Raw genomic sequence first — 13469 nt, forward strand, 5'->3', positions numbered from 1 at the left:
TTAGTTTGATGAATGCAGAATGAATGAACAAAACGTCCATAAACTGTTATAGGAAAACAGTTAAACTGAAAGGGTGTAACCCTTCAATTTTAGTAGAAAAATCGCTCACCTGGGAGTGGGACCCCAGCCAGGGGTGCTGCCCCTTGGACCCAGCCAGGGACGCTGCCCCTTGAACCCCGCATTTTGCGCTACAGTTAGCAGCCAACTCTTACGGGCGTGCACTCCACACTCTCCGAACCCATTGGTCAGTATAGCTAGCTAACACCTACATTCAAGTAAATCGCAACTAACTAAAATGTACGTTGGATGACACTAGAATCACCAACAAACCCCCCCCCCCCCCCCCCCCCCACCATTTTAATGTAATCCTTGATTTACTAAAATAACCAAACAAACAGAACAAACTAATGCATAAATGAAAATGTTTCAGAAATTGAATTTTCACTTATTATAATATTTACGATAATTCGAGTATCAGGGTATTTCAGAAATTGAACCCTTCCACTCGTATGAAGACTATAAAATATTATACACATCAGTTTCTTACATATCCCTAAGACAATCTTGACACTATTATAAGCCATGTGTCCCAATCCTTCAGTGAACATATTGGCAGCTAAGTCCAAAGCTCCATTGAAGCGGCAAAACTTCATGCTGACATAGGTAGTCCTTTTACATCTTGCACATGCATATGCAATTTTTCAAAAGAACTATTAAGAAGAATAACTTCTACCTAACTCAACTTGCAGGTCTAAACACATACTTTGGGATCAGAATTTTATGTGTTTCAATCTTCTGAAAGTAAGCTTACCTCATTGAATTCAGCTTCTAGCATTGTACTAGAAGGAAATTGGGCGTTTCACTTTAGAAGATTTATATGGACTTCAATCCCACTCCAATAGCCGACTTGTGCACTAAGTCTCGGGCTAACGCTTTTGTCAAGTGATCCGCTAAGTTTTGTTGAAATCTAACGAAACTTACGGATATCACTCCATGTGAAATCAGCTCGCGAACCATACTGTGTCTAACACCTAAGTGTCTAGACTTTCCATTGTACATTTGGCTATAAGCCTTAGCCAAAGTAGCTTCACTGTCACAACGGATGGAAATAGGAGATATTGGCTTTGGCCACAAAGGAATTTCATGAATCAGATTCCTCAACCAATCAGCTTCCTTACCAGCTGCAACTAAAGCTACAAATTCAGACTCCATAGTTGAATTTGTAATGCATGTTTGCTTCTTAGAAGCCCATGATATAGCACCTCCTCCAAGTAGGAATATCCAACTAGTCGTAGATGAATGATCTTCGACGTTGGTTATCCAACTTGCATCCGAATATCCTTCTAAAACTGAAGGAAACCCAGTATAAGTGATACCATAATCCATAGTACCCTTTAAATACTTGAATACTCTAACCACAGCACGCCAATGAGTAGCATTCGGATTACTAGTAAACCTACTCAGTTTTCCCACTATGAAAGCAATATCGGGGCGTGTGCTTGTCATAGCATACATCAAACATCCAATTGCTCGAGAGTATTCAAGTTGTGATACAGCTTTACCAAATGGGGCATAAGCTTCATAGTTGTATCAATGGGAGTATACAAGGGAGAACATTGATCACACTTTAACTGTTTTAGAATCTTCTCAATATAATGAGATTATGTGATCGTGATACCTTTATCATCCCTTTTAATCCTTATGCCTAGGATTACATCCGCCACTCCCATGTCCTTCATGGAGAACTTCGAAGATAAAAACTCCTTTGTTCTATCAATTTGATCTTGGTCAGTACCAAAGATCAGCATGTCATCCACGTATAAGCAAATAATCACACCTTTTCCGGATTGATCGAATTTGCTATATACACATTTGTCAGATTGATTTAGTAGAAAACCATTAGACAACACCACATCATTAAATTTCTGATGTCACTGCTTGGGAGCTTGTTTCAGCCCGTACAATGATTTAACCAACTTGCACACTTTATGTTCTTGACCTGGCATAACAAACTCTTCTGGTTGTCTCATTTACACTTCCTCTTCCAAATCACCATTCAAGAATGCTGTTTTAACATCCATTTAATGGATCACTAGATCATACGTAGCAGCAAGTGCTATTAAAAATCTAATAGTAGTGATACGAGCAACATGAGCATATGTATCGAAATAATTAATACCCTCCTTTTGTTTAAAGCCTTGGATGACCAATCTAGCTTTAAACTTATCAATTGTGCCATCGACTTTCATCTTCTTCTTGAAGATCCACTTGTTTCCCAAAGGTTTGCATCCCGGTGGTAAATCTGTTAATACCCAAGTATTATTCTCCAAAATAGAACTCATCTCGTCTTCAATTGCTTCTTTCCAAAAATCAACGTCACGAGATTTCATAGCCTCATCAAAGGTTCTAGGATCATCATCTATACTATAACAGTAAGACAATTGTGATTTAACACAATCTCTCGATCCTTCAACTAAGTGAAGTTGAAAATCAGAACCATACGATTTGGGTGTCCTAGTTCTAGTACCCCTACGAGGTTCTAGTGACTCACTTGGAATTTCTTCCAGGTTAACTCCTTGTGTAGTTTCATTTGAATGAGAAATCACGTCCCTTGGTGTAACATCCCGCGTTTTTCCGTTAAATTTATTTTTAACACCGTCTTTTTTTTTAAATAATATCTTTCGCTATTTAAATTCCCAATTTCCGTTGACTAACGTTTATAATATTCTCGTTATTTAATTATAACACCACTCGTCTACTCGAGCGTTTTTAAAATATTTCGTTTGGTTAATTCCCGCACCCGCTTTGAAACTTGAGGGACTAGTTCCGCCACTTGACCAAAGAGGTGGCTAGTAGTTGACTAGTCAACCACTCACCACCTCCACCCCTCATTCATCCATTTCTTCTTCTTTCTTTCTTTCTTTTTTTCTCTCAAGAACACAAACATAAATCATCATCTAAATCCGGATCGGGAAGCAAACTTCAAAACAAATTACATATTTGGAATCCTCTCTTCATCCTCTACAATTTGATACCAACTTCATCTCGTTCGGGTAACATTTCTAAAACTCTAGATTTCTCTAAATTCGTGTTTTTGATTTGAAATGGTGTTAGTTAGTGTCTATGGCTCAAGTCTAACATGAATATATGTTTGGTTTGCTCGAATTGTTGTTTTTGGAGTAACTAGCATGAACTTGAAATGGGTTTGCTTAATCCTTGATTTTGGATGAGTTAATGTTGTTAGATTGTTAAAGTGCATGTTTTAATTGTGTTACTAGTATCACTAGCTTCGTTTTGATGCGTAGGTTGATTAAGAAAACTTCAAAAACCCGATTAATGATTTTGTGATGTTTGACTAGGGTTTGATAGTTCTTGACATGAACTTTTGGATGCTTAAATGCCATGGAATGTTAATTGTTAGTGTTTAGTTGTAATGTATGCCTCATTACCTTCAAAACGGCATATTGTATGTGTAAATTGGATTCCCGAATCATAAAATACGTTTTACGAACTTGGAACTTTGAAAATGGACTTTTATTGATCACTTGATGAGATTTCGGCTATTATAAATGATGTTTTTGTTTGATGATATGTGGTTAGTTGTGTTCCTTGTCAAAAGAGCTTTCCAACGGTATAAGATACGCCTTCTAGTTGTTTACGGTTTGCGTTTTATGGTTGTTTGAAGTTTTGACCAAGACTTGAACATTTGAGACTGACCAGGCACCAGACCACGTTATTTGTCGCGCCGCGGAGCCATTTGTCGCGCCGTGGCCCAAAGGGTGATTTTAGAACATGTTTTTCAGGCTTTCTGACCTTCAACATAGGCATTTGTCGCGCCGCGGAGCCATTTGTCGCGCCGCGACAATTGCCTGTTTCATCCGAACTTCAGCAAACTTGTTTTGGCCATAACTTTTTGACCGTAACTCCGTTTTCGATGAATCAAATATCGTTGGAAACGTAATAAGATTTCCTTTCTAATGGTAAGGTTTTGAAATGTCAACTCAAACTTTATTACAATCGTTCTAACATGCTTTTATACTTGATTCTTGCATGAAACTTGACAACGTGATTCACATGCTATACTATTCGAGTCGTAACGAGCCATAGGACTAATTGAACACATTTCACCCGACCTTGTGTCGTAACCGGTTAATTGATATAACTTACTTGTTTAGGTCAAGGCTAAGCAACTTTCATGCATACGTTACTTTGTGAAGTACTTTTATACTCGTGCACTCGAGGTGAGATCATAGTCCCACCTTTTCAACAACTTTTTATACTTTAAATTGTGGGCTGAGAAACATATACTTTGTTACATTTGGTGCTACTTACTTTTATACTCTGAACACAAGTACAAGGAAAACAAACATTCCACAGCGAGTTAGAACAAAAATCCTCAATTCGATTATCATTAGTTACACTTGCAGGGTGTAAGCGAGAACTTATATTGTGTGGCCATACGGGTTTGACAAACCCTCACTACGGACGGTTCGCTACCGTCTACGGGTGAAATATATTTTTGAGAAACAGTGTATGTTCTAACACTATAGTGATGGGGTTCAATGGAAGGAAACGTTAAGTCTTGATAATTGGGTGCTCGCGAACAATACTTTTGGAATGCAAACGATTTTGATAATCAACTATGGGAATACTAAATCTTGTGGTTCAAAAACAACGTTTACAAATACATCTATGATTTCACCAACGTTTTTCGTTGACAGTTTTCTATATGTTTCTCAGGTTCATACATGGCTATTTGATACATGCTTCCGCATACACTCTGATTATTTGCTTGGAGTCAAGATACATACATGCATACGCTAGTGATAGCACCTTTGGATTCAAACATATTGTTTACATACTTACGCTATTTATAGCAACTGTGTTTTTCAACTTATATTATGTCGCCAGTTATTTCATTTATACTTTATGACTTTTGTAAACTTAAACTTGTCGATCCGTTTGTTAAACTAAACTTTGTACCTTTCAAATGAACGCGACATAATTTTGGTCAAACGAGTCTCATAAAGGGACTACGACCACGCAACGGGACCTAAGTTAACGGCGCCGTCAATAACGGTTTTGGTCGGGTCGTTACAGATGGTATCAGAGCGTTGGTTGTAGGGAACTAGGACGTGCATTAGTGTGTCTAACAGAGTCGTTAGGACGCATTAGTGAGTCTAGACTACAACCGGATAGTTAGCATTTGCATTCTGACATACATTTGCTATAGATAACACTTACTTGACTACTTGTGCATTATACTTGAATCATTCTTAGGCAAACTTTTTAATGGTACCCAACCTTCATCCTACGAACTCGTATTCCGCCACTTTTTGGTAACACACGTAAATTCATGATTCATACACGTATGGATGACGACGACTTCATTAGTCACACTTGTTCGGGAACTCTGTCTCCCGGATTGTTATTTGCCACCGTTTCAACTTACTATCGGTTTCCCACTGGTGTTTCTTACTATCTACTTTTTGGGTGTTACTACCATCACCACTCTAGGTGAGTATCGTCATCAACATTTATCACTACGGTTGCGTGCTACTCGTTATCATGACTAGTTACTCTTTTCATACCTGAATACGTTTTTGTCTGACTCGAACCGCATTGACGTGAACAATCATTTATACACTTCCCTCGGGGAACGCTTCCTTAGAGTTGCAGAAATTCTTTCGATTTAATATGAGTCACGTTTGAGACGTCGTTACATTTTGTTCATTTTAGGTCTTCACGATGACACGAACTTGAATCTATAGAGTGATGTGGGAATGGAGGTATGAGTTAGCGTAATATAACGACACTCGATCAACGTGGTTATATTACGGTAAGACATACCAAAGTTCTAGTGACGCGTGATGGTGGTTAGACTCGATCAACCTAAACACCACCATGTGCCATGTACATGACTTCATCCTTTCATGTTTGGACATCCGAAAACTCCGAGAATATTGATAACAACCATACCGGGGACACCCCTTCGACTTTTGTCGAACTATACTTATGCTTCCGAATGAATTACCGATTCCTCTCGACTTCAACCGTATGTTACACGTGTATACTATCTCGTCCTCGCACAGTCTTATTGACTAATTACGATTTACTCGTTATGCTCGCACCGAGGCGGAAACTTCTTTTGCATCACCCTCGTACTTCCGGTTCAGGAGGTCCTTATTCTAAATTCCCAATGGAGAGAGACTCTCCACGTTATACTAGTATTCACCTCGAGGGTGAATAGTTCCGACGAACGTTTTTCTTTCAGAAACCGATGAGGACTTGCCCCGACGAACGTTTTTGGAAACTGATAAATCTTTCGCTACGCGAATTTTCTTGAGAAACTTGTCCTAACAAACTTGTCTAAATATACCTTACGGAATGTACTCCGTAGACTTCGGAGTGCCTCACAAAAAGCCTCGGGACCACGTTTAGACATGGGTACCGCGTACCATCCACAACCCGACGGACCGAACAAACATACGATTTAAGTCTTGAAAACCATAATACGAATTTGTATTACCAACTTCAAATTTACTTGAGAAAAGTATTTTCCTTTAGCTTAATCCTCGTACTACAATGATCTTCATTCGAGTTTTAACGTCACGCCTTTTGAAACCACATGTGACCGGAAACGTCATTCTCCTTTGACGAACCAAGTAAACGATGACCAATTCACCGGGGCCGAGGTTATTCATGAGCAACCGAGAAAATTTATTCATATTCAGGCAAAACCCTACGCGACTCGTAATCACCAAGAGCTACGCCGATGTTAGACGTAAACATTTCAAATTCCGCGTGGGAAACCGCGTCACGTTAAGAGTCGCACCTTGGAAAGGTGCAATCCATTTCGGGAAAACGTAGGAAGCTAAATCCGTGATATTTTAATCCTTTTGAAATCTTGGGGCGTTTTAGACCCGTTGCTAGCCGTTTAGATTTTCCGGCTCATTTCGAGTCTCCGTTTATCCTACATTCGATGTATCAACTTAAAGACGTGTTTTGCGAGACAAGAACTTGTTATCCTCTTCGATGAACTTACTATCAACGATAAACCTCACTTCCAAGGAGGACCGGTTGAAACTATAAATTGTGGAACCAACTTTAAAACCAACGTAAAATCGCAACTGTCAAAATTCGTGGAAATACTCAAGGACGTACCTTCACCTATTCGTAGAATTTACAACGCAAGATCTCGAGTAAGATTCAACAACTACTACTTCCAACTAAATTTCGGGACGAAATTTCTTTTGAGTTGTGGATAATGTAACATCCCGCGTTTTTCCGTTAAATTTATTTTTAACACCGTCTTTTTTTTTAAATAATATCTTTCGCTATTTAAATTCCCAATTTCCGTTGACTAACGTTTATAATATTCTCGTTATTTAATTATAACACCACTCGTCTACTCGAGCGTTTTTAAAATATTTCGTTTGGTTAATTCCCGCACCCGCTTTGAAACTTGAGGGACTAGTTCCGCCACTTGACCAAAGAGGTGGCTAGTAGTTGACTAGTCAACCACTCACCACCTCCACCCCTCATTCATCCATTTCTTCTTCTTTCTTTCTTTCTTTTTTTCTCTCAAGAACACAAACATAAATCATCATCTAAATCCGGATCGGGAAGCAAACTTCAAAACAAATTACATATTTGGAATCCTCTCTTCATCCTCTACAATTTGATACCAACTTCATCTCGTTCGGGTAACATTTCTAAAACTCTAGATTTCTCTAAATTCGTGTTTTTGATTTGAAATGGTGTTAGTTAGTGTCTATGGCTCAAGTCTAACATGAATATATGTTTGGTTTGCTCGAATTGTTGTTTTTGGAGTAACTAGCATGAACTTGAAATGGGTTTGCTTAATCCTTGATTTTGGATGAGTTAATGTTGTTAGATTGTTAAAGTGCATGTTTTAATTGTGTTACTAGTATCACTAGCTTCGTTTTGATGCGTAGGTTGATTAAGAAAACTTCAAAAACCCGATTAATGATTTTGTGATGTTTGACTAGGGTTTGATAGTTCTTGACATGAACTTTTGGATGCTTAAATGCCATGGAATGTTAATTGTTAGTGTTTAGTTGTAATGTATGCCTCATTACCTTCAAAACGGCATATTGTATGTGTAAATTGGATTCCCGAATCATAAAATACGTTTTACGAACTTGGAACTTTGAAAATGGACTTTTATTGATCACTTGATGAGATTTCGGCTATTATAAATGATGTTTTTGTTTGATGATATGTGGTTAGTTGTGTTCCTTGTCAAAAGAGCTTTCCAACGGTATAAGATACGCCTTCTAGTTGTTTACGGTTTGCGTTTTATGGTTGTTTGAAGTTTTGACCAAGACTTGAACATTTGAGACTGACCAGGCACCAGACCACGTTATTTGTCGCGCCGCGGAGCCATTTGTCGCGCCGTGGCCCAAAGGGTGATTTTAGAACATGTTTTTCAGGCTTTCTGACCTTCAACATAGGCATTTGTCGCGCCGCGGAGCCATTTGTCGCGCCGCGACAATTGCCTGTTTCATCCGAACTTCAGCAAACTTGTTTTGGCCATAACTTTTTGACCGTAACTCCGTTTTCGATGAATCAAATATCGTTGGAAACGTAATAAGATTTCCTTTCTAATGGTAAGGTTTTGAAATGTCAACTCAAACTTTATTACAATCGTTCTAACATGCTTTTATACTTGATTCTTGCATGAAACTTGACAACGTGATTCACATGCTATACTATTCGAGTCGTAACGAGCCATAGGACTAATTGAACACATTTCACCCGACCTTGTGTCGTAACCGGTTAATTGATATAACTTACTTGTTTAGGTCAAGGCTAAGCAACTTTCATGCATACGTTACTTTGTGAAGTACTTTTATACTCGTGCACTCGAGGTGAGATCATAGTCCCACCTTTTCAACAACTTTTTATACTTTAAATTGTGGGCTGAGAAACATATACTTTGTTACATTTGGTGCTACTTACTTTTATACTCTGAACACAAGTACAAGGAAAACAAACATTCCACAGCGAGTTAGAACAAAAATCCTCAATTCGATTATCATTAGTTACACTTGCAGGGTGTAAGCGAGAACTTATATTGTGTGGCCATACGGGTTTGACAAACCCTCACTACGGACGGTTCGCTACCGTCTACGGGTGAAATATATTTTTGAGAAACAGTGTATGTTCTAACACTATAGTGATGGGGTTCAATGGAAGGAAACGTTAAGTCTTGATAATTGGGTGCTCGCGAACAATACTTTTGGAATGCAAACGATTTTGATAATCAACTATGGGAATACTAAATCTTGTGGTTCAAAAACAACGTTTACAAATACATCTATGATTTCACCAACGTTTTTCGTTGACAGTTTTCTATATGTTTCTCAGGTTCATACATGGCTATTTGATACATGCTTCCGCATACACTCTGATTATTTGCTTGGAGTCAAGATACATACATGCATACGCTAGTGATAGCACCTTTGGATTCAAACATATTGTTTACATACTTACGCTATTTATAGCAACTGTGTTTTTCAACTTATATTATGTCGCCAGTTATTTCATTTATACTTTATGACTTTTGTAAACTTAAACTTGTCGATCCGTTTGTTAAACTAAACTTTGTACCTTTCAAATGAACGCGACATAATTTTGGTCAAACGAGTCTCATAAAGGGACTACGACCACGCAACGGGACCTAAGTTAACGGCGCCGTCAATAACGGTTTTGGTCGGGTCGTTACACTTGGTCTAGGTATTGATGTAAACCGGGATTCATCAAATATTGCATCTCTTGATTCTATAACGGTGTTAATCGAAATAAAATTATTAGGTTCTATCACATAAAACCTATAGGCTTTGGAATGCTCAGCATATCCAATAAAGATGCAATCAATACCTCTTTCACCCAAAGTTTTCCTTTTGGGTTCGGTTAATCTTACAATTGCCCGACAACCCCAAACTCACAAATAATGAAAGTTTGGTTGTTTCTTGTACCAAAGTTCGTAAGGAGTCATAGTTCCTCTTTTATTAGAAACTATATTCAAAATGTGACAAGCCGTTAACATGGCTTCTCCCCAAAATCTGTCACTCAAACTCGAGTACGTCATCATGGAATTAACCATTTCCTTGAGAGACCTATTTTTCCTCTCCGCTACACCATTTTGTTGTGATGTATATGGCGCTGTAGTTTGATGAATAATCCCTACAGATTAGAAATACATTGGATCATAATACTCACCACCTCTATCGGTGCGCAACGTTTTAATTAAACCATTTTGTTGTAATTCCACTTCAGTCTTATAGATTTTAAATTTGTCTAAGGCCTCATCTTTAGCATGCAAAAGATAAACATAGCAAAACCTAGACGCATCATCTATAAATGTGATTACATACTTCTTATTTCCTAAAGAAGGTGTAGCATGAAAATCACAAAGGTCACTATGAATTAGTTCTAAATTCAAAGACGTCTTGTTTATGGTCTTAAAAGGTTTTCTCGTGATTTTATTCAACATACTAGTATTACATTTTTCAGAACATTTTTCAAGGGTAGGAATCAAATCAACTTTAGACATTTCATACATTCTTTTATAATATACATGTCCTAGACGCGCATGCCATAAACTTGACTCATTTGAATTAGAACTAATCATGCAAGCAGAATTATCAACAACAGGAATATTCTTAAGATTCAACATAAACATACCATTATTATAGTATCCAAATCCAATAAACATGCCACCCTTCGACAAGATATACTTTTCGGATTCAAATACTTGTTATAACCACACTTATTTAATATAGGATTGGAAATCAAATTCTTTCTCAACCCATGAACATACACAACATTATGTAAAGTAATTGTCTTATCAAAACTAAATTGTAGAACAACATCCCCACGACCAAGGACAGTAGTGACTGATTCATTCCCCATGTGAAGCACATCATCATCAGGTTGAAATGTCTTGAACCAATAGTGATCTTTACATGCATGACATGTGGCCCCGGAATCAATCCACCACTCTATGTTATCATCCTTGGTTAGGAACTTGGTCCTTAGACCCGTTTCCTGAACCCGAACAGCTTGCTCCATCCTTGTTCTTTCCAACACGACATTCTTTCTTAAAGTGACCAGGTTTGCCACAAATCCAACAAGAAAGAGATTTCTTATCCTACTTGTTGGAACCATCGTTCTTCCCTTGAAACTTACGTTTCTTTCCATTGAACTTTTTGTTGTTTTTGTTCCCACGTTTACCATCCTCAATCATGTTAACAGAGGATGATGCAATGTCCTTTTCTTTAGTCTTACCACCCTCTTGATCCCGTATTAATTCCTCAATACATAGGGTACCTCCCAATTCAGTCAAGGACAATTCTTCTTTCTTATGTTTCAACATGTGTTTGAAAGTCTTCCATGATGGTGGCAATTTGTCTATAATTGAAGACACTGAAATGGATTCATCCATTTTCAGATTGTGTTGTGTAAACTGTCCCAAAATTTGAAGAATTTCGTGGAACTGTTCCATAACAGGCCTTGAATCCACCATTTGTAATTATTGAAATTACTCACAAGAAACTTCTTACTCGAAGCATCTTCGGCCATGTATTTGGATTCAAGCGAATCCCATAGTTCCTTAGCAGTTTCTACAGATTGGTAAACATCAAAAAGAGCATCAGACATACCATTTAGAATGTGGCCACTGTTAGGACCCCGAAGTTGTATAGTGTTAATGTGAATTAAGCTTAAATAAAGGTTCCTTAGAAGAGGGCTATATAAGGAACCTAAGTAGTCCTAATTAGATAGCCATTGTATTGTAACCGAGTTCTAGAAGCTATGGAATGTAATTTTACTGATTCTCCCTCATACCGAGTCTCCTTCTTACATACCGAATCTCATTCTATCTTATCATTTCTCTCAATCTCAACATGATCTGACCTATCATTTGGTATCAGAGCTTCCAGGAAGTGATTTTACATCACTATATCGATCCAGAGATTGTAGATTACAGAATCTGAATACTCTCGGTAAAATGAATCAGATTCGGTATTATCGAATTTGATAATCTGACGTTCAGATTCTTGTGATAAGTTCAGCGAAGGTGTATTAGGTCTATTAGAAAGAGTTTCGATCATCATTACAGCTTTTTAACTTCAATTATGGAGAATCAAGTTGATTTTTAGAGTTTGTGGCTAAAACTCTCGGTATTGCTTAATTCAAGCTTGATTCTGGATTTTTGTGAAGATTTAAAGATTCAGTTGTGTTCGTGAGGTGTTAAATCACATTTCTGTCAGTTCAATTTCTTCAATTCTTCAAGTTTTAAAGATTTGATCAACACTCGGTATCATAACCGTCATACCGAGTCTGCTTCATTATTGAAAATTCATCTTAAGTGTTGCAGATTGTGGTGTGTTTGTGATTCTATCACATTCGGTTTGATTATACGCAGCTAATTGGTGTGGTTTGAGAAAGGATTCTGTTATATTTCTAAGTTTTAGACTTAGACTCGGTATTGTCAACTGCTACAGTTGACATTCGGTATCCTGAATCTTCGGTATCATTGATATTCTGTTTGTTACTAACTTGTTTTCTTGTGCAGCAAGGTTACCGAATCTAATTCAAGGGAATTGGATTGTGTTTACACATAATATTTTACAGAATTTGACTACCGAGTCATTTACCGAATCAGAATCTTGGTTTCACTTAACTCTTTGGTTTTAAGTATTCTGAGGCTTCAAGTTGTGTGGTTACCTAATCCATACCGAATCTGGGTGTGTTACTTGTGATTCTTATCAGTTTCTGATACAGAATCTGGTTTACCGAATTGTTACCGAATCTGCTACAGTACCGAACCACTTACCGAATCTGCTACTGTACCGAATCTTTACCAAATCTGACATTCTTGTTAGATTTTATACTGAACCCTGATCATAGATTGTGTTTAATACCGAATCTATACTGACCCTACCTCAATTTAAGATGTCTACTCAAGATACTCTTATCATTGGATCAGATTCCCGACCTCTAGTGTTGTTTGATGGCAAGTACACTCAGTGGCTTCATCGTATCACTCAGTACATAGACTATAAGGGTGAGAAAGGTAAACATATATGGGCTTCTCTGAGAGATGGTCCAGTTGTTGATTTTCATCTGGATACTGGTATGCCAATTCAAGTCTATGAACTTTCTGGTGATAAACGTGAAAGAGCTCAGGGTGACATAGAGGCTAAGAATATTGTCATGCAAGCTATCCCATATGAGCTATTTAAAAATGTTGATAGCAACACTACTGCAAAAGATATATGGGATGAGATCAAACGAAAACAAGAAGGTTATGACATGTCAGACGTTACTAAATTGAATAAGGCTCTGGGATTGTATGAAGATTTCAAGCAGGAACCAGAAGAACAACTCAAGGATACCTACCGTCGTTTCAATGGTGTTCTCAATGAGTTGAAAAGGTG

General features: G+C 37.8%; 1 protein-coding gene across 1 annotated transcript; it reads right to left on the reverse strand.

Annotated features, from left to right (window-relative positions):
* Positions 1 to 873: 873 nt before the first annotated feature.
* On the reverse strand, positions 874 to 1506 carry LOC139874869 (secreted RxLR effector protein 161-like). The gene has a single exon (XM_071862263.1). The coding sequence runs from the start codon at positions 1504 to 1506 to the stop codon at positions 874 to 876; it is 633 nt and encodes a 210-aa protein (XP_071718364.1).
* Positions 1507 to 13469: the final 11963 nt, after the last annotated feature.

Source organism: Rutidosis leptorrhynchoides, chromosome 11, assembly GCF_046630445.1.
Source record: "Rutidosis leptorrhynchoides isolate AG116_Rl617_1_P2 chromosome 11, CSIRO_AGI_Rlap_v1, whole genome shotgun sequence".
NCBI lineage: Eukaryota > Viridiplantae > Streptophyta > Magnoliopsida > Asterales > Asteraceae > Rutidosis > Rutidosis leptorrhynchoides.